Consider the following 21,748-nt stretch of genomic DNA (forward strand, 5'->3'; position numbering starts at 1 on the left):
CAATTACAATTATCTGTGCTATCACAAAACCTCTTTAATACACTTGTCCTGAGGTCTCTGGAATTATATTAATGAGAAGCAACCAATGTCAATTAACCAAAACATCTGAGTTCATGGATGTTATCTCATGTTCTCATAACTTGAAGGGTATTGCGTAGCTACAAAGTGCTTAGCAACAAGCACTCCGGTCCCAGCAGCCAAAGACTGGCTTGTGCATTCAGTAGACCACTGTGCTAATGTTTCTGCATCTGACTTCTTTCCATTCATTTGGCCCTAAAAGTAGCTCAGCAGAGCATCCTGCACTGTGAATATTGAAGAAAAAGAAAAAGCTTGTTCAATTCCCTCATTGCTCCTGATTTTTTCCTAGCTCTGCTGTTGGCTTTCTAATACCCACCTTTCTGTGTTCCCCATGTGGCTCTGTTTTCTGCTATCTCTCTCTCCAGATACCTTCTTTCTCTGCTCTGAAATTTCTTCCTTCTTAGTTGTCCTTCTCAGTAAGTCCCTCTTGGTCTTGCATCTTCAATTTTTGTGTTTTATTCATTCATATCATGGCTATGCAAATGGGTTTCTATAGGGTAAAATAAGGTGTACATCCACAGCATGTCCACTGGAAGTGCAAAGCAGTCTCTACCCTCCTGTCTCTTAGGGCTGAGGTATTTCCCATGTACTGCAGTGTGTGTGCACAGGGACAGTTACATGAGAGAAGCTAACCAGGATCTTCAGCTTGTCTTGTGATAGCTTGTAACCATATCATGAGGTTGAAGCTCTTTAGAACAGAGAGTGAGTTTCACTCTGCACTGCTGAAGAGCTGTGAGTTTATCTTGCTGGTGTCTACAGTAGTACGTTATTGTAGTATATTAAGGCTTTGCACTGAGCAAAGTAACAGAGGCGTTTCACTATTTAATTACATTATTCCAATTTGTACTTCCTTTGTATTCTGTAAAATGCTTCATGATTTGTTGACTGAAAAGCAATTTTACAATGTTGGTGTAAGAAAAGGCGAGTAATATAGCACATGAAATACCAGTGTTATTTGTGGCTTAGCAATTACCTGTGTTTGGAACCTCACAAAACACATTAATCTGGCAGCCTTGTAAACCTCTCTCCATCTGGCTGGTTGTAAAGTAGGCATGTGAGGTGAGGTGAGTTATACGTGCAGCTTCCGATATGTTAAATAAGCCAATTTGGTGACTTCTTAGCACCAACAATGCACACCAAGTATATAAGAATGCATGCTACTGGGAAAATATAGGAAAGCACTGGATTTGCACAACTGAATTTAGTTTTGTATGCAGATAAAATTCCGTGGGATGAGGTTTTATACTGCTGATGTCACTATTATATAGGAAAAAACAGATTGAAATGGGTAAGTTCAAGTATTTTAAAACACTCTATGTCATATTCAATCTCCTTAGGGATTCCTAACTGCTATGAGGCAAGAGACAACTCGCATGAATGTAGCAAAAGGGTGGGCACTCGACAGTGTTGTTTTACACAATGAAGTGACCAAGATGATGAAAGAAGATGTTGTTGGCCCTCCTCCTGCTGACATTGGTGGGGTTTACATATATGGCCTTTTCCTCGAAGGGGCAGGTTGGGACCGCAGAAACAGTAAGCTGGTTGAGTCAGCACCAAAGGTAAGGACCAAGTGAGCATGACTGACTGTGGCATAATATGGTGTGCTCAGAGAACACCAGGAAGTATTTTGAGTGCCTGCAGCAGTGGTTTCACAACAGGTTTTAAGAGGGTAAAACACTAGCAGGGCTGGGAAGGGGACTGAGTGTTTACCCACCAGAACCGAACAAGAAGACTTCTGTCAGAAAATTAAATTAGGATGCGCTGCACTACACCAGATGCCAGTCCCCTTGGCTGCAGGGGCCCTAGAAGCACAGCGATGTTTGAATAAAACAGTGCAACCCATAGTCAGCCTTCTTTTGACTGACCAAGTGGGACCCTATCACAACTTCCAAAGCCCAGGACTGGGTTTGATGACAGCTGCTGTGGAGGTCAGTGTTTGGATGACTAGGAGTCCCTGGCATTTGTTTTTGAACAGGAGGAAGAGTATTAGTTCTAAGCGTATGCTCACTTATCCATGCATGGACTTACAGTTTACTGATGTGACTAAGCAGATTTAAAACCTAGCTATGGAGTAGTGATTAGATGTTGTGGTCACTGCCAGGGAAAACTGCCATTGTCTGCACTGGTAAACTTTTTCCAAACCAGTGATAACTGTCCCGGAATTGGAGTTGAGGTAATCCCTCTCCGTAGGTAAAACACTTCTGCGTCTGGCTGAGATCAAACTTTTCCAATCCAAACTTTGCCAGCTGTAGCTTCTGGTGACAGCTGTTGCCTGGTTTGTCAAAAGACACCTTGAAACATGGAGTTTACTCAAGTGCTCTGGAATGTTCAGCAAGCCTCCATGTTGCTCTTGTGTTTGGATCTTTTTTTCCCCCTGCCAATGAATACTTCATATTGCTGGAAGACCTGAGGGGATCTAGTCTGGATAAACACTCAAGGCTTCCTAAATGCAGCTTGGCCTTTATAGCTCCAGGTCTGCCATTCAGGGAACAGTAGGTGGAGAAAGAATGAGGAACACTAGCCAAAGGGGCAAAGGATGGGAAAAAAGACAACGGTCTCTCTCCCTCCTAGAACCACGCTGTCATTTTTCCATCTATTTCCATGGTGTGCAGTTTTCCAGGTTTCTACTGCTTTCTTTTCCTTCCAGGCTTCTTGACGTCTGTTGGCCCTGAGCTGCCACTGGCTTAAAGTTAGGGTCAATGTAGTGGTGAGCGTAGGACTTGTGTTCTCGTGTGTACCTCTGCTGAGGTGCTGGTGCTTTTGCTGAAGGCCATCACTGAATCTAGTTCCAGCATTTGGAGTTCAGACGCTCTATCCTGCTTCTCTAATGCTGAGCCCCATGTCTCTTTTAACATTCTCAGGTGCTGTTCACGAGTCTTCCTGTAGTCCACGTGTATGCCGTTAGCACAACAGCACTACATGACCCAAAGAAGCAACAAGGAAGTCTGTACTCCTGCCCTGTCTACAAAAAGCCTCGGAGAACAGATCTGACGTACATTTTCTCTTTGTATCTGAAAACAGTGCAGAATCCTGATCATTGGACTTTACGGGGGGTTGCACTGCTCTGCAGTTCAAAATAAGGACAAACAGATAGCTATAAAGAAAGAAGCACCTAGGAAAATTAATCTGCAGCCAGTAGGACTGCTGTTATTATTGACGAAGTGGTGGCTACGTTCTCACAGGGGTATGGGAATTAACAAGTGACATATAGAGATTGTGTTCATTACACATAGATCAGTTTACTCTGTTCACAGCAAAAATGCTAAATGTATTTAACCTGGGAATATCAGAAAGAAAACAGTTGCAGGTGTAAAATTTGGCAACTGTTATAAAGCAAGTGAGTATATAATCAACTAGCTTGCTCATAAGGGAAACACTAGGAAAAAAGTGCTTGTGACAGTGACAATGCTCTAACATTTATGGTGGTTCTTTTGTAGATGTTATCTTCTCTTCTTAATACAAGACTTCTTTGTAATATGGTATAAATCTTTTAAAATTCAACTTTGTAGTTAAAAACCTATCATCCATAGCATTATTAAAGCTGTAATGACAAGTGAATTAAATGTATGGTAAAACTTTATGTTTCTCTGCATGTATTCCAATGCACAGTTCCTTTAATTTTGCACTTGTAAACTTACTGGGTGGTTTTACAAATGGATGCTACCATTTCCTTCAATAGTCAGTTGTTTATGCTAATGATCATAGAAACTGTACAAACAGGCAAGTTTATCTTTGCACAAGTAGTGGCCTTTGCACATATTAACTCATTTGTAAACCTATATCCCGTTATAAGGAAGATGTACACCCCCCATTATTAGTGAGAAAAATGTTTTGAAACTCTTCTCAGAGTAAACACATCTGAGCACCAGTTTGGCTTAATTAGTATTTGCTCCATTGGCATTAGTGCCTGAATCCTGCAAACTCAAACCTCTTAACTGGTTTTTATTCTGTATTTGGATCAGTTTAGGTAAAAAAAAAAAAAGTAGAAGACACACAGGCCATTTCTGGGAGTAGATTCACCTGAAATGGTTGAAGTCATTTTTGTTTATTACCACCGTTGCTGTCTACCCTGTAACTGAAGGGTGATTGCTACTTCTCTTTTAATAGACAGATAACTATTGGCAGAAAATGTGTTTGGCTTTTTTCACTAGCACAAATTCAAAGCAAAAGAAATTGCTGTTGGATGTTATGAAAGAACACTTGCAGTGAGTGTTTTGTTAATCGCTTTTTTCTCCTTGTAAACACTTTCAATTTTTGTATAAACACTTCAATTTCTTTTCCGCCGGTGTCTAAGAAAGTAGTTCATCCTTTCTCATAACCAGTTTTACTCTGCAGTTAGCAATTGCTGGCCTCTTTCCGTGAGGAAGTTTGATATTCACACTCCCACTCACAACTAAGGAGAAAGTGCCAGATTTCTTCTTGGAAAACAGAGCAGACGGGGACAGGGTCCCTTTCTCCCACTGAGCCGGGAGCAGCACTTGTTGCACATGCAGCGCCGGCAAGATTACCTTACCAAGTGAAACTACCTGTTCAAAAAATATACACCAAGCCTCCCTGCAGTATGGCCGCACATCGACCGATTTCATTGAGAATTTTGTTTCTGAGAAGGGTGAAGGACTGGGCTTCAAGATCATTGCTCCTGGAAATTATGAAAAAGATAATGGGGACTTCAAGCAGCGAAAGGCTGTGTTGTTGTACAGAATTTGAGGTTGTAAACCATAGTGTTCTCCCCATCCCCTACCTGTATGAGGGGATATGGAGTAAATTAACTTTGATCTCTTGGTACATGTAAAATTCAAGTCAGTAACATTGATAATAACTTACTTAAAATGAAGAGCACACCCGAAGAACTCACTACTTGCTATGAAAACAAATCATCCTCTGAACAATTGAAGTTAGAAGTAAACATTAAAAAATACATATTTGATAGAGGTTATATGCGGTGCTACATGATAAGCTCCATGGAAACTGCATCACTTCCTTTCTTTGTCAAGTAAAATGAGAAAATTAAATGCTATATAAAGAAAATCTCTAGGCAATTATGTTCTAGCACTTAGTGTTCTGCTGTATAAAAATGCAAAGAAATAGCTTCTTTGAACTTTGACATTTTCATTTCAGTAACTAAACCCTGTTTGTCAGTTTAGGAAAACGTCAAATCTTGCAGAACAGAATGCAGGCCATATTACAGAAGAACCAGACAAGTCATAGAGTATTTCCCTGAAGATAGTTACAGTTTTATACGGAACTGGAAGAAGAACATACAGTCGCCTGGTTCCAGAAGACTTCTTATAACCAGTGAAAAAACAACCAACCAAACCCTCCGATCTATCCTATAAGCAAAACCTTCTTTTCTCTTTGCATGTAATTATAGTACAGCAGAGCTGTACAATTTACTGTTGAAAGACATGTCTTCCTCCCCCTCTCTCCCTCTCTTGCCCTATCCTGCCCTTCCATTCAGTGGAGTTGCTGCTTCCAATCTGACAACATTAATTTGATTTGAAATGTCACTGACATAGTATAACATTGACCTTCCCCAACCAGTGTTCCCTAGTTACTATTGCTAAAGCTGTTTCACTTCAAATGTGATGTACACCAGGCTAAATGAAAGAACCGGCAGGCAGAATATTTGAAATCAAACTAATTATATTTAAATTATAGATTAACAATTAGCTGGGAGTCCTCAAACAATGTATATAGATAACCAAGTTATGCTCTGCTGTTAAAATGAATCTGAGATATTAAATACAATCATACAGCTTTTGTCAATATTGTACAAGTTTCACACAGATAGTAATGGCTAACATTGCTTTAGATAAGTGCTTTGAAGGCAACTCTGTTTAAGAATGAAGAGAGCAATATAGTCCTGCACCCCATGTCAGCATAGCGGCCGTGTTTACAAACATATCTGATATCAGGGCACTGGCTTCTGTAACAGCATTCCATACTCCAAAGGGTGTCTGTCTCATAATCCCCGAGGCTGTGGCTGGTCGATAACGATGATGATAGGAAACAAAGAATTGGGTTATGGATTGGCCCTGTACTTCAGTGGCTTTGTAGAATAGATTTTAATTGCAGTGAAGCTCAGAAAAAGCACAGAGAATGGAAAACAAAACGATTCCCTTGTCTGGTCAGTTATGTTCATAAGCCCTATGATCCTCAGGATAGAGTAATAATTCTTTAAAAGATCTCGAGGAAACTTCAGTTACAATATTCTGATTTTTTTCTCTACTTGTACAGAATGCATGCATTAATATTATCCCTCTTTTACTGCTTCATACCCATGTCTTTCTCACAATCGCCTTTCCATAACATAAATACAATACCTCATTCTCCTTTCCTCCTACTGTTCCATATTTAATGTGTCTTCTGCTTTTTTATTCTTACTCCATAAGTGCAGAAAATGCATTGCTTATGTACATCAAACCTTCCTCTTCCAGAACTCTGGAAATAATCTTTAGTCATTTCAGGAGCTTCTCATTTCCACTGAGAAGAAACACAATTTACTCAAGAACCTACCATTCCTGCCACATTTTGTCACACCCTGGATAAAGCAGGATTTTCTTCCTTCTGCTGTTTCAGTGAGGGCCCTTAAAGGAAAAGATTTGTATTGCTGAATGGACATTTTTCATAGTTCTTCCTCTTGCTAATATGAAGTAATAGCTTTGTTATTGTTTTCTGATTAGAGGAGTTGGTATAAGATAATGGAAAATGTTTTTATACTGTTGTATGTACAACTGAAGAGAGTGATTAGGCTGTAAAGTGACTGCTAAATCAATCTTGCAAATACATCAGATTTCCATTTCCCTTTGACATGTGAGTTCCATTTGGGTTAATGATGGCTATCGGCACGCTGCAGGACAGAGGGAGAGCCCCTTTGTTCAGTTTGCATGGCTTGGCTTTTGTCAGGAAGACAACACTACAGACACCCGTGTAAAAGAACAACACCAAGACATGTTTTGTGATATAACACAAATTCACACGTTTTTCTAAAGCTGAGTGAATTCATGCTGTGTTATCTCTTGTTCAGTAAGGATAGTATGGTGTGTTTGCTAATTGATTCCTTATGCCGATTGCTTTAAGCCTAGCAGAGGGACATCATCACCTCCTCCTCCTTCTTTTCCTTCCTGCTTAAGAACAACTTCTGGGATCGTCACTCCTTTTTCAGTTGACGGGGAAGCACCTTTTGTTGCACTATTCTTGTCTTTCTTTACCTTAGTGATCACTTCTGTGTAAGAGATTTCTTCAGTGAAGGGCTCTGCTGCTGCGAGCTCAGAGGCGATGTGCACGCCGGCTTCCTGGATCCCTTCCTGACCTTCAGCTCCTGTTCGTTCTTTATTTTTTTTATGGATCTTGAACGTCTCCTTCGTTGGGGCAGCTTGTGAAATGGTTTTCTTGATCCTTATCCCAGATTGTTTCAGTCTCTCTCCTGACTGCCTGATCCTTTCTCTCCTCTCAGGGGTCACTATTCTGGTTCGAAGCCTGTTTACCTTCTTGCCAAAATTTTGTCTCGTCTTTTGGATATTTTCCCTTGAAAATGCCTTTTTGATATCATCTATGCGCCTCATGCCTGATTTCTTGAACTGGGTTGCTTTGCTTTCTTCGATATAATATTCTTCATCAGAAGACAGATCATCAGGTGGGAAGAAATCATCCTCTAGAGTTTCACCTGCTGTCCTCTCTTTGATAACAGAGAGAGATGAAGGACACTCGGTTTCCTCCTGTGAATGAAAGCACAGAGTCATCTTCCAGCATGTGTGTTTTAAAAGGATGGCGATTCATGCATTTTGTTTGTTGGCTTGTAGTTAATGAATGCTAACTGACATACAATATTGTAACAAAGTAAGGTAGGCTTGTACCATTGTATGTGATCTATACAGGATACAAACGGCAGAAGAAACCTTTGCCAAGTTCTGTAAAGACATTATGCCTGTTTAAAGTTTTCTTTTCAGTGTGGTTCTACTTGAAACTAGTGAATGCCATGGTCCTTTGTGTACTGGCCTCTAGTTTTCAGGGCAGGTTTGTCTAGTTCTCTTTTTTTTTTTTTTTGAAGCTTATCTGCTTCACCGAGATTGGACCTGGATCCATTATTCCTCACCAATAAAAGTAAACATCCTGTAGACAAGAGAGGCTCTTGTGTCAGCTGTGCGCTCTCCAAATGAGTGCCTCAATGGTATCGGTAGCTTCAGTCCTCTACTGTCACCAAGACAATTGCACATTTTTGACTAACTGGAACTTAGCAAACAATTCTGTTGCTGCCCAGAAGGGGATGAACCCCAACGTATTAACTTACATGCGCTGGCTCCACAAGGGGACAAAGTCAGTAAAGGAATGAGATGTTATTCAGTAAATCCAGTTCCATACAATTCACTCAGCACCTGCACCATTGCTGAGGTGAACTTGACTTGTTCCATCTGGAAACACATGAATGACCCTGAGGAAGCACCTCTGTCTGCTGTGGTGAGTTTGGTGGCCTGTATGAGCATGCAGTGTTACATATTTATATTATACATATGATACGTATTAGCTGCGTGCTTGGAAGTGGTGACTATCCTAGATATCTTAGCACTAGGAATTTATCCAGCCTCTCCAAAGAAAGACTGCTAGAGACTCAAAGCTCAAAGACACAGACGATTTCCAAAAGTTGTCCACAGTAAACAAATAATTTACCAAGAATCACTTAGCGGTTAAGGACATGCAAAAAAAAAAAAAAAAAAAAAAAAAAAGGAAAAAAGCTTGTGGTAATGGAAGGATTTATCAGAACAGGGAGAATCTCCTGAGAGAATCGATCCCCTGATCTGAAGACTGCTGTCTGCATGGACATTACAAATTTGTGGCTCAGTGTCAGTGAGTCACTTCTATCTAGAAGTACTAGTGTATGCAGAGTAGAAAACTCATAACTTGTAGGAGGTGTATGAGATGGACAATGCCAGCCCCTTCTTCCCTACTAGCTGATTATGTGCATGTGCATGTTCTCTTCTCCTTGGAGGAGCAGCCTTTTGGGGTGCAGACAGGTACAACAGCTATATAAAACTTCTCTAAGCTGTTTGCCATTAGTACTAACTACTTCAGCTGATTTCTGAGGCATGACAGTTTCTGGGCTCTACCCTTAGTATTATTATCTTAATGCAGACAATAGGAGAGATATTAGAAGTTGTGAACCCGTGAAGAATGGGTCAGGTTTACTGAATATTTTGCTGTGAACTGATTTCCGGCCAAAAAGATGTCTGTCATTTTTCACAGTGACTCATTAGGAGCAAGTCATGTTTAATGTTATTTTACAGACTACTAGCAATACATAAAATAAAATACATCATTGTGCCTTGGCTCCATTAAAAACTCTCTAGTAAATAGTTGTTAATACTTAGAAAAAATAGGGATAAATTATGTTGCATTGATTACAGCAGAATGTTATTCAACTCATCTGTCAAAATCAGCAGGAACAAAACTACAATGCTTTGCTAATGATCATCTTCATTAACATGTGCAAATTAACATTAATTATATAAAGACTTCTATATATAAACATAATCCCTTCTTTTCTGAAAATGAACTAAAACACAGCTGGATAATAATTCCTCAAAGTTTGTAAATTATAGCCCACTCCTTCAGCTGAAATGGTAACAAAAATGTTTCCAGAATGACTATTCTGAAATTTCAGTACATGCAGAAATGAATACAATATGGTGAATAGGGTATGCTGTTCATATGAAGATTACTTTTTTAAAAGAGAGAAGGCAGAGAGACTATTTTCTCTGCAATATTTAAGCTGTTTTCCTTTGGAAGAAGAACAAATTTTTCTGTACTTTTTGTCAATTGTTTGCCAGATTTTTATTGTATTTAGCTTTATAGTCTATTAGCTAAAGAAGAGAGCGCTTTAACTTCATACATATGTGTTAGAATTAAGACTTATGAACAACAACATGTGAGATGAAGGCATTGTAGACGAGACACAGAAACTAGAGCTGCAGGTCCTGAGGAACATTCTTCATTCTGCTACAGACTCTGAGAATGATCTTTGCCAAACCTTGGATTTTCTCCTTTTCCTTAGTTTCTGCACACGTCTTGCAGAATCAAATGTAGCAAGGTGAAAAATCAGTGTGAGTTTCTATCTCCTCTTAAAATTTCTGGCTGGAAGATGTTACCAAAATGGAAAGTATTAATGAAACTGGCTAGCATGTTAGGGAGTTTTCATAATAAAAATGCAGGGATTTAGGCTCAGTAGGAGAGTTTTCTCATCTGCTTCCTTTCTCTCTCCTGCCCCTCCCCATTTCTTCCTATCACTAGGTATCAGTGGGGTAAAGAGAAGAGAGGAGCTCATCCTTCCTAAAGCAGGAATGATAAGTTTTAGCGCCAGGTGGGAAATAGAGGGAGTCAAAGCATATAGCTACCAGCTCATTTATAGACTCACTAAAAGCAAAGACCAAACACCTACTGATTTCAGTTGCACAGGACAGAGCCCTACACCGGGCGACAACTTTCTTCTTGGCTGGAAAGTGGATGGGACTGGAAATAGCAGGACTGGACAGCTCGATCTTGGGGGAGGGTGAGAAGGAGTTGAGCGATCAATGATGCTACTTGAAAGCTTTTAGTTAAAAACCTACTTAAGCATTTTGCTAGGAAGGACTCATTATCTGCCACCACCACCTCATGGGAGGTAAGGGACGATCTTTAAGCTAAGTTTGTAAGTGCTCAAATAAAATGAGGACAGGAGATGATTTCACAGTAAAAGGTGATACCAAACAGCCAGGTATTTTTAACCTGATTTCTCGAGGAAAGAGGAGTGCAGTCATGTGGTCTGTCTGGTGGTTAATACAAAGGACATGCACTCTGCTTGCCCTGCCTACCGGCAAAAACTAAAGACGTGCGCATGCCAGAACCAGAAACCAAGAAACAAATCTGTGCAAGCTGATCATTCCCCTTCCCTTTCATCAGTCCCCCTAGATGGAGCACCTGGAGAGGGTGCACCCTGCAGAGGGTGCTCACACTGGTCCTGGTACGCCTGTTGGCCATACTGTCCTGAAAAGTTAATCCACCACTCAATGCGCTGAAAATAGACCTGGACCTTTCAAAACAAAACAATTTTTTTCTTTCTGCTCCAAGAGAAAAAGTCAGGAAATCAGTCATGTGAGTGGTTGATTTGGAAGTTCTCTTGTTTTTGTACAAAAAGCGTAGCATATACGGTTACATTACGCAGCTCCCACCCTCTCACCCTTACATAGCCTCTCCACTAACACATAAACATTTGGGCATTTTCCAGCAATTTGAGAACAGAGCTGGGCTCAAACACGATGAAATAAGCTCTCTGCTGAGGAGCCGGCTGTGTTGCAAGTCATTCCGTCTGTCCTCCCAGCTGATGTCTGTCCTGAGCAAACACGCCATGGCTCAGGTACCTTGCTTGTAGATCTGGACCCGATGTTTTTGGCAGGTGACTGGTGGGAGGGGAGCCGAGAAGAAGGGTTGTGTGTTATGAATGGGTGTAGGAGGGGAGAAGGGAGAAATGAGTCAGATTAGACGGTGTGTTGTTGAAACTGGAAATATTTTGGAAAAATGCCTGTGTGTGGAAGGAAATGAGGTCTGGAAGGAGAAAGACTTCAGGTTCTGTGGTAGCAGAGGAAGGACTGAAGGCATTGTTTGCAATGATAAGGGGAAAGCCTGGAGACCTTTGCAGCCAGGCAGGGAGAGAAATAGGCCACAAAGCTGTAGGGTTAGTTAGATCCACTGCTTAAGAAACAACTTTATCAAACAAAACATAAAGAGTGGCTGGTGATGTCCCTGGCACAGTAAGTTTACTAAGAAAGCATTTAAAACCTGAACTTTGGCTTTTCATTGTTTTTGAGTATTTAACTCCTCAAATATGCATAGCCAAAGAAGTCTGAGTTTTTAAGGGCCTGGCTGAATACAAAGAAAACACATGAGTAAACCTCAGCTTTGATGAAGAAAGCCAGCACAGACTGTGTTTGAACGGATGGCTCTGGGGACAGTGAATATTGAAACCCAGATGTTTCTAACACTGGGCTCCCAAGAAAATCTGACTCCGTCATTGTAATTTTCTCCCTCTGCTCCCATTTCAATTTAATTCACAATTAGAAAATTTTCGAAGGGATGTATTCTGTGTCCTTCACACGGGCCTCAAGGAAGGGATCACAGCAGTAGCATTTTTCTCCCATAGGCTATAACGAGGCATTTATGAAGGAAGGCTAATGCACCCACTCCTTGAACTACGCAAAGCACAAGGTGCAGACTCTTTTTCACCTCACAGAAACCTTAAAAACAATAGGTAAATAATCTTAAATGTGGCAATGCCCCTAATCAACGTTATGAGACTCTTGAGGTGGCAATGCTCAGATAATTGAAAACTGGGGGGAAAAGAGACTGTCTCAAAACGTGCCTACTTGGTAACCCTGCCTGCACAGTCAGGCTCTTCTCATCTCTGGGCAGGGAAAGGAGGGAGATGGCAGAGCAAATTGTTTAGTGATGTCTCAGGTATTTTGCTGCAGTGGTGTCCTGGCAAAGATCAGGTCAGCTCTAATAGCACCTTTCACTCTTACTGCTGAACTACGGAGCAGATAAGCCAAGGGGGCTGTTGGAAGAAGAATGTCATGCCTTCAGCGAGGTCAGTGAGGCTGGGCAAAAGAAAAAAAGGTTATTAAAAAAATTTGCTCACAAACGTGTTAGCTAAATGTCCACCCTTTATCTTGGTAAGCACAGATGGGATCAATAATTAATAGCTGCAGTAGTATTGTTTTCATTAAGAAAAGGTGTGTTGCTAATTTAGAGTTCACTGGATTCGCTAGACGAAGCAGTGACATAGTGTCACTGTACAACAATACTTAGGCTTTAAGTACATTAACACTTCTAATGATAATTTCAGTAATAATTTTATTATAATGCCATTTAAAAATAAAAAATAATGGGATATGAGGACATTTTAATGGATATGGCCAGCTCAAGAGCTTCACTCCCCTTGTCCTTTCATGTTTTTGGCACACGTATTCTGGGTTTGTATTTCAAAGCCCAGGCTGGGCTTCTAGAGTCAACAAGGAGAAAAAAAGATAATACATTGTCTTATGAGTAAATATATGCTAGAAACACTATAAACCAGTTTTGCGTTCTCTTTTCAAATAGCTTCAAAGTGTAACTCTATAAGCTTTAATAAAGGCAACTGTTATCAGCTCTCCACTATTATCTAATTTCAATTAAAACTTTAGCAGAACAAAACTTTTTAAAATATGAAAAATAGCAGAGAAAAACAGAATGACCAAATAAATAATTAATATAAACTCGTATATATATAAAATTATATATTTTATATATATATATATATATCTGTAAAATCGAGACTCAAAATGCTCCTAAAGAAACTGCTCACAGCGTACGTAGGGAGGAGAGACAGATGAAACTCCGTAACACGGAGTCATTGTGTTGCACAGGGAAAAGGTCACGGCGAATGATCTTTCAGCCTTGGGATGTGTGACAGGGAAGGTGCAGGTGATGATTAACATAAGCACAGATGGGACTGGTGATCACCTGACAATTCTGAAGCAGAACACGAAGCAGCAAAATGGTCGAAGGCCACCCAGCACTTGGTCTGGCGCTGCTGCCGTGTCTATGACAACTAGTGATGCAAATGACTGGCAGCGTATGGGCAGGAAACACAATCTTTAAAAAAATCCTAGAAATTTGCATGTTAAATGAATGATTTGTTATTCAGACTGGCAGCCAAGGTAAATCACTAAAACATCTCCTTGAAATTGCTCTCTAAATAAATACGAAACTGCTGATGAATAACCAATTACAAATCATTCAGTACTTTTACCCATATTCTAACAGTTAAGAGTGAAGCTTTATAAATCTCAAGCGATCCCTTCATTTTTGCTGCAAATATACCATTTCAAAATCTCTGCCATCAGGCCAAAAAGCTGCTCAGATGAGGGAGAAATAGGATTATTTTAAAAGGGCACCTAAGGGATTTTATCAAGTAGAGCAGATAGAGAATAAACACTTCAGCACGTCAGACTTCATGGCCAAGTGCTGTAGCTTGTATTTAGAATTATTTTTACATAATGAAAAAACAGCCTGGCCAGAACAGTCAATCCCCCTCATTTCTCTTTTGTGAAGCCTAATGCACATCCCTTTTCTTTAAATTCTGACAGAAATTCATTAATTTAATGAGGAGCATACAATGACTATAAAGAAACCCAGCTCATTCTCTCATTATCTGACTGCAGCAAGCTACAGACAACGAGCAAGCGGTACCCAGTTAACCACATCGCTCGGAGAAGCCCTTGGCTCTAGGCCACCACATGCTGCATAAAAAGGACTACTGCAGCTCCGGGGGAAAATTAAAGCTTCACAGTCACTTTGCTTTGCTGTTGTTTTATGGAGCTAGCCTAGGGAATGGCTCTGCAGGTCAGTCCGCAGGTTTGCAATCAAAGTGGTGAAATTTCTCACTTCCAATTCATCTGTAGATACCAACCCCTTGTCAGTGGAGGAGAAAGAGCGATCACAAGGTGTGATAAGACAAAAAAATATATTTGGTAATGTTTTGTTTCATTCATTCATCACAAGGTGACTGCTCTTGCAAGCTAGCTAGGACAGGGAAGTGCTCTCAAGTACAAGTGAAACCCAGGCAGCCATCAGGAGCCGCTGAGCTCGTCTGCCCAAGCAACCATGCCTCCGTATGAACTCGCTTCTGGACACCCTTTCAACTAAATGGAGAGAACAGGTACTTATAAAGTAGAAACCGTATCCAGAAGCAGATGTCTACACCAGGCCGGGTGAATCAGGCTCCATACATTTCTCTCTGCTCGCTCGAAGGGAGCCACACACAGGCCAAATGCACAAACGCCTGCGTTACTGATGTCTAATGCCTGGCGAGATGAATCCCGCCCCACATTCTGAACTTGCTGTTAATGACTTCACGTATTCCTCACGTCCGTGCCTGCGCTGTTTTGATCAACTTTACTCCTGTACCGAAGGAATAATTGCAAGGTTCAGCTATCTTCAGTAGCGCTGAGAATATAAATCCCGACTGCACGTCCCCAGTCAAGTCCGCTCCTGAATCCGGGCCGCAGGCATGAAGGGCGTTGCTGAAGATAGGTGTGTGCCCGCAGCGGCCAGCCACAGCTCCTGTTGATAAAGTCACTCCAGGCAGCTTCTAGGACCGCAGGCAAGAGGCACGGCTTAGGAGGCTCATGGTGTAGCTACGTTCTTCTGCTGGCTTGCAGGCCAACCGCAAGCAAAGCCCCGAACAACCGCATCCAGTGCAAATGTAAATTAAGATCGGTTGTTTCCACCACTCAATGTTAATAGGGGGAGAAAAAATCAATGTCAGCCCTGAGAAGGTGACAGCCTGTCCCCTGTAAGGATCATCACAAAGGAACAGGTCTGGGGACTCCAGTTACACTGGATCAGATGGTGTAGAGCCAAGTTTATAATCTGCTGTGAACACAGTCCTGTGAAATACGCAACCTATTTCATTTTACGAACACAGAAATGGCCCAACAGCTGCTATTTTAATTTATTTTTAATTTCCCTTTCTCCTCCTCCCTTGTGAACATGTCACTAGAAATACAGTTTTTCTTTAGCTGGTTGACAGCGGTTGATTTTTTTTCTAAAAATCACGGGTAATTTATGATCTTCTTGGCTGCCTGCTGTACTTCAGCGCCGGCTCTGCCACTCCGCCAGCAGTTGGCTGCACAGCACGGGGCCAGCTCAGCGCTTTGAACTGAAGGACTGGGCTTGACACTGCAAACAAAGGACTCTTGCTACACTTTCTGACACAACCGTTGGGTTTCTTTTATTCTCTGTAATCTCAGCAAAGGCAATTACCTGTCCCAGCTGTAAAAATATTTATAAGGTTTATACCACAAGACTCCAGCAAAGGCCCTGTGTCGTTGGGCTGCTGAGGCCTCTGTGTCCGAGGCCAGTGCTCTGCTGTCACAGGTAGTCAACCTACGCCATCTTTTTTTCCATGAAGTTTTCAGACTCCACTTTAAGAGCAATTTAAGTTTTCTTCTCTCTCCATGGGTTCTAGCAGAAGGCTTTGTCCGGACCCTCACGTCCCCAGGACTAAGAATCCATTTCTGGTTTCTGACCTGAGATGACTCACGGACGGTTTACACCCATTTCATCTTTTTGCTGATGTTCTTTACTGGACTCCTCATCCGTGCCCCAATGCATGTATAAATGACAGCCACAACCTCTCTTAGCCTCTTCTCTTGCTGGACTAAACCAAGCTAGGACCTCCTGGTCTCCTCTTGTGTACCCGGGCTTCCCATTCCTCTGTTCAGCCTGGCAGCTGTTTTCCAAACCTGTTCAGTTTGAACACAACTTACTTCAACAGGGGTGATCAGAGCTGTACATGGTAGTCCACGCAGGCTCTGAAGTATTTTGGGCAAGGGCACTGGGTGTCTGTATCATTTCTGGAAATATCTTGCCTGAAGCCTTTCATGCCCACATTTAACTTTTTTAAGAGCCACAACATCAAGTGGGCTCTCAGTCATCTTGCGAGCAATTAACACGCCATTTTCTGTCCTTCCCAAACCATGGGGCCTCAGAACACAAATTAACAACAAGGGTTCCTGCTAAAAGTACAGGAATGGACACTGTGTACACTTAAATTAGTATTACTCCAGCTTAAAGATAATTTGGTTTCTTCTCTATATTTCTTTCTCTGGACTGACAGCTCCTCATTTTGAGCATATTTTATTAGTATCCACACCTTTCCTATGCCAAGACCTTTAATGAAAATATTACACAGTTGACAAAGACAGTCTTAGAAGCAAACAGTTTTAGAAACCCATCACAAGCCTCACTTCCCATTTCAATGCAACCCACTGCCATCTGTTGTTTTTCTGGATTATCTGTTATGAGGTAAGATATCAGGTACATAAATATGAGAAAGGATAAGACCTCTCATGTTTCTGTGAAACAGAAAAATGATCAAATATGAGTTACCTAGCACAATCTGCTCTTGGTGAGCCATTTAAATCCATGGTGCTAACGATTCTGTTCTGCAGGCCTGCTTCTAAGCCTGCCATTCTTATGCCCAAATGGTATCAGATGAATGGCAATGTTTCAGATTGTTTCCTTTGTCTTTTTCTAAATGGAAGTGTTATGTTTGCTGCCTTTCATGTCACGGTTACTCTCACAGGTTTTTCTCAGAATAGCTGTAATTAAAACTCCGTGCCGATGGACGGCAAGTTTGTGAGCCTGGTCTTTTAGCGTCCTCATCTCTAGAGCTCGTGACACCCTGACTTTTACTGCCACTTCAGATGGAAGTGCTTCCACTTCAGGTTTTCAGATTATTACCCCCATCTCAATCTCACCATTTTTACTGTCCAAGCCATTATGCTGCAGAAGGACAGTGGGCAGGAAAAGCCACTTGTATTTTAATTTATTTATCCATAATATGAGCAGCATATGCAAGGCTGCTTCTGCTAGCCTCTCCCCGAGTGTGTGGTGGAGCAATCGCAGGGCAGACAAATCGGTTGCAACATGGCTGTGTAGGCCAGTCAAGCCATAACCTGACTTGGTTTCTGACATGTCCACTACTTTTAAATGTCACACAGCAGTGAGTGAAACAAATGCATGTGTCCCTTCATAGGAAGTTGTTACTCGTTTATGGTGCTAATGTAAAGTAATAATAGAAAAGAGCCCAGTAGCTGTAACATGGACTTTCTGGTGCCTGTATGCTCACATTCAAAGAGGGACTTGTGGAACATGCAGAAAAGCAAATGAAACAAGTTCTTTTAGGATTTAAAAAAGAAAAAATCCCCTTTAATTTCTGAATAATTTAGCCAGAATGAGTTAAAATGTTAGATGCTCTTTAACTGCAGAGAAATGATAGCTCTCACAGCTGGTTATTCAGACTAACCTGAACAGAAGTGAACAGTGACCTGCACAACCTATAATGTAGTTTGCCTTCCCTACTATACCCTTAGGGCATGCAGCACTCCAGGGTCAAAGACCTCACTAGAAACTCTGAAGTAACCTGGCATTTTTAATCATGCAATCAGTCTGGGGAGGAGAGCTGCCTGCTACCAAATCTCTTCCTCACCCGCATGGCCTTTTAAAAATGAATGCTCTCAATTTCCCTAATCGTTATGCTCATGGATGATCACTTTGTCTCTTTTTAAAGGGAGGCTATTGCCTACTCTTTTCATCATGGCTGAGGTTGCTTGGGACAATCTCCTCCAGCCAATGATCCTTTTCAACCTGCCTACTCCTTCTATCAATGATAAGATCAAAGCTATCCACTTGAAAGGAAATCTTTAGGATTTAATTGGTGTTTCCCTTTTCCTCATATGCCGATGTTCTGGCAAAAGTTAAAACTAAAACCCACGTGCACTCAGCCATGTAGGCGTTCAACGCCGGCTACACACAGGTCATTGGCTCCAACACAATGCCCCAAATGGTTCCTCAGAAAAAAAAAATCTCACTACAGATGAGCTGTCACTCACAACCACCAAGTAAACAAGTTGGTTATACCCATTTGTAAAATAGAGTGAAGGGAGTATGCTGATTCTGTACCTATTAACAGACTCTCACTCATTGTAGCCAAGCTTCGGTCATTCAGGTCTTGGCACTCCAGCAGTATGCCTACACTGGTGTAAATCAACAGTGTGAAAATCACTGCACTTGTGTGAAAAGGCCTTTCACAAGTGTACCTGTGCCTTAAAGCTTCAGCGCACTCTTGACTACTTAGTGTGTTCCAGTTTTTGTGGAGCAATGCAGTTCTCCTCCTCCAGAAAAGTGTTCAATGTCGGATCCCAGAGGGGTCAGCATATCTGCTCCTCCTCCATGCAAGAGGGAAAAAGTTCTTCAATCCACCTTACAGAAGGGATGGAAGTTAAAAAGGAAGCCATTCACATTCTTGCTGGCAGTTCTCAACTACCGTAGGAAGAGGAAGCTAGAAAGACAGCAATCAAAAATGCTGTTTCCCTTCCTGAAAAGTACCACCTAAGAATTAAACATACAGAACAGGGTGCAGGTCATTCTTGTCCAGCAAAACCAGCAGAGAGCTCAGAAACTCCTACTGAGGGTGATTCTTAGAGAAAGTAGTCATCGTGAGAGACACCTTTTGTATGAAATATCTGAAAATAGCAACAGCTGTTCTTTATAGCTGTATGTAAATCCATATTCACCATATTTTACTACATTTTTAAATAAGCCACAGCTCATGCCCTGTTAGGAGAAAAATTTACATTATGTAATGAATACTGTTTTAAGAACAAATATTTTCAGAGCCTTGATTCTGCTTGCAATCATTATGGTAAATGCCCATCAATGAAATGGCATTATGCCATTAACCAGGGGTGTCAGAGATAGTTATTACTTTTAGCTGGGAAATGATTTACAGGAAAAAGTGAAAGTGCCTGTTTTCTATTCCATCATGACGGTGCAGCTTGCAATAATTGTAATAATAGGCCAAATTGTGCCCGTGCTTTCTCCTGAATATGCATAGTAAGTCATTCAGTCAGAAAACCTGGGAGGCACAATTTGGCTGCATATGGTACTAAGATAACATTAAAGAGGTAACATTTCCTACCTTCAGCTTTTACTCTTTTTTTTAAAGATATTTTTTTCCCAGTAGTAGAAAATGAAGTAGTTAAGAAAGCTAGATTATGCAGAGGAATTTGTCAGCTGTATACAGTGGTGAATATACTCAGTGAAACACACGGCTCCATTCATTGCAACTACTGTTATTTATGTACAAACAGATGCAAGACCAGGGTGTAAGGCTGGGCAATGCAGACGCATTGTGTTACTCGTGAGGGCTGGTATTTTCAAGAATGCCTAATGATGAATACGACTCATCTGACAGAAGCTTTGGGGACTCGCTGGTATGAAGGAGAAACTATGCTTCTGGCAAAAGATTAAACACTTACTTACTTTCTATTGACCTGGGGAACTGGCAAGTTTCAGCAAATCGCAAGATCAGGCCATTAAACAAATGGGTTTCACAGCACTCGCTAGCAACTCACAGACCCCATGAGCTGCCTGCACTGTCTACTTGTATGAATGTAGGCTAGACCATGCCATCTCATGAAATTTCTGTTGAAACACAATAATCTGTAAGAACAATGAACATCCTACAATGAGGCCAATGAACGAAAAATGTATGATTTGCTTGTCCAATATGATTGGAAGAACAGTGCTGGGTTAAACCATTTCCAAAGTAGAGCATGAAAGGTACTATTTGCTGTCATGAAGAGTTTGTGGGTCTGAGCTTTAGTTTGTGCATATACTACTACTGACTGAGATGATGAAAAAAGCCCCAGTTTGTCAGCAGTACGACAGCCTGGGTAATGCTGCAAGTTTAATCAACCATATGTTTTGAAATTAGTGTTAGAAGAGAGTCTGTGTTCCAAGGAGCCTGCAAACACTTTCGCTATTTGGACTTCTACTTAATACGATGAAAAAAATAACAGGGATGAATGTCAGGCATGGTTTGTATGATAAGATTTACAGGGCCTGCCTCATATTATCTTTCGGAGAGGCAACAAATAGTCCTTGCTGATCTGCAGTTAATCTTACACGACTGGCTCAGGAACCTACCAAAACTAATAATAGACTGTGTGTGCTGCCGTCAGTAGGTTCATGCTGAAAAGCACTGAGGAGCACAACTCAATGTTAAAGAAAGCATAAAATAACTCTCACGTTGGATAGACTGCGCCTTTTGGTTCATTAACCGATGCCTACCAGCGGCTACCAAGGAGATGGCACAATGACAGCGCTACAAGAAATTAGGCTTGTGGTTACCTGATAGATTACGACCCGGAATTTGTTTTTCTTCAGCATCTCCTCTTGTTTGGCTTCCACCTTCTGCACGCTGGTGCTCTGCCTCTCCACACGTGCCCGCACCTCCTTCACGGTGGAGCTGACTTTGCGGGTTTTCTCCAGTAACTTGTTCACCGTGTAGCCTGTATTGCCATGAGCCTGGGCAAGCTTTAAAATGTCAATCTGTATAGTCTTGATGGCATTTTCCATCTCCCTGTGCCTCTCCTCTATCCTTTTCTGGCTCGCCTGCACGCTGTCCACAATGTTGGCCACTTTGTCCAGGACCGTCACAATCGTGTAAGCTGCATCTTGCTCTTCTTCCTCCTCGGTGACGCTGGAGAGACGATTTTGGTGGGTTTTGTCAGCCTCGGGGGTGATTTCGCGGCGATCCATTTTGCCTGCCTTCAGCCGGGTCGGCGGGAGGCGAAGTTTCGGTGATCCTGCCAGAACGATTCTGGCGCTGCTGCAGGGAGCCAGGGCGACAGCTGGCTCTGGCGATGCTCAAAGTAGGGCGTGAAACGCCGCTCCTGGAGCTTGGTCAAATACTTCTGACTACAAAATATCCACACATGATTGTTCGGATACTTTCAGCAACATGAAACCCCTAAAATTAGGAAGCAATGTCTGGAAAGGAACGTTACGTTTGAAGGGTCACGCTTCTGTACTGGTGAAGTTATTAGCGTTAATCCAGGGAAGTTAAGTAACTTACTAATTAAGCAGGAAAGCAAACTTGCATATTTTTAACGATCTACTTTTGTTTTCATGTTACTGGTGTGCTTTCCTCCGAGGGAATTCAAAGAGTGGTCAGGAAAATTAACGCGGTTGTTTTTTCCAGCAAAACAACTTCAGGTCTTCAGCTTGCTGCAATTACCACATGGGATAACAA

General features: G+C 41.5%; 2 protein-coding genes across 2 annotated transcripts in view; one reads left to right on the forward strand and one right to left on the reverse strand.

Moving 5' to 3' along the window:
- LOC115340302 (dynein heavy chain 5, axonemal-like) overlaps positions 1–3,947 on the forward strand; it is a 170,749-nt gene extending 166,802 nt beyond the window's left edge. Inside the window, exons 76-77 of the mRNA XM_041123013.1 lie at positions 1,416–1,637; positions 2,940–3,947. Of these exons, the coding sequence (XP_040978947.1) occupies positions 1,416–1,637; positions 2,940–3,158 (441 nt within the window). The 3' untranslated portion in view covers positions 3,159–3,947. The remainder of the gene's footprint in view (positions 1–1,415; positions 1,638–2,939) is intronic.
- A 1,756-nt stretch (positions 3,948–5,703) lies between these two features.
- CAVIN4 (caveolae associated protein 4) lies at positions 5,704–21,673 on the reverse strand. The gene is made up of 2 exons (XM_030012314.1): positions 20,845–21,673; positions 5,704–7,796 (listed from the first exon to the last, which is right to left on the reverse strand). The coding sequence occupies exons 1-2, from the start codon at positions 21,253–21,255 to the stop codon at positions 7,140–7,142; spliced, it is 1,068 nt and encodes a 355-aa protein (XP_029868174.1). The 5' UTR covers positions 21,256–21,673; the 3' UTR covers positions 5,704–7,139.
- Positions 21,674–21,748: the final 75 nt, after the last annotated feature.

This window comes from Aquila chrysaetos, chromosome 4, assembly GCF_900496995.4.
Source record: "Aquila chrysaetos chrysaetos chromosome 4, bAquChr1.4, whole genome shotgun sequence".
Lineage (NCBI taxonomy): Eukaryota > Metazoa > Chordata > Aves > Accipitriformes > Accipitridae > Aquila > Aquila chrysaetos.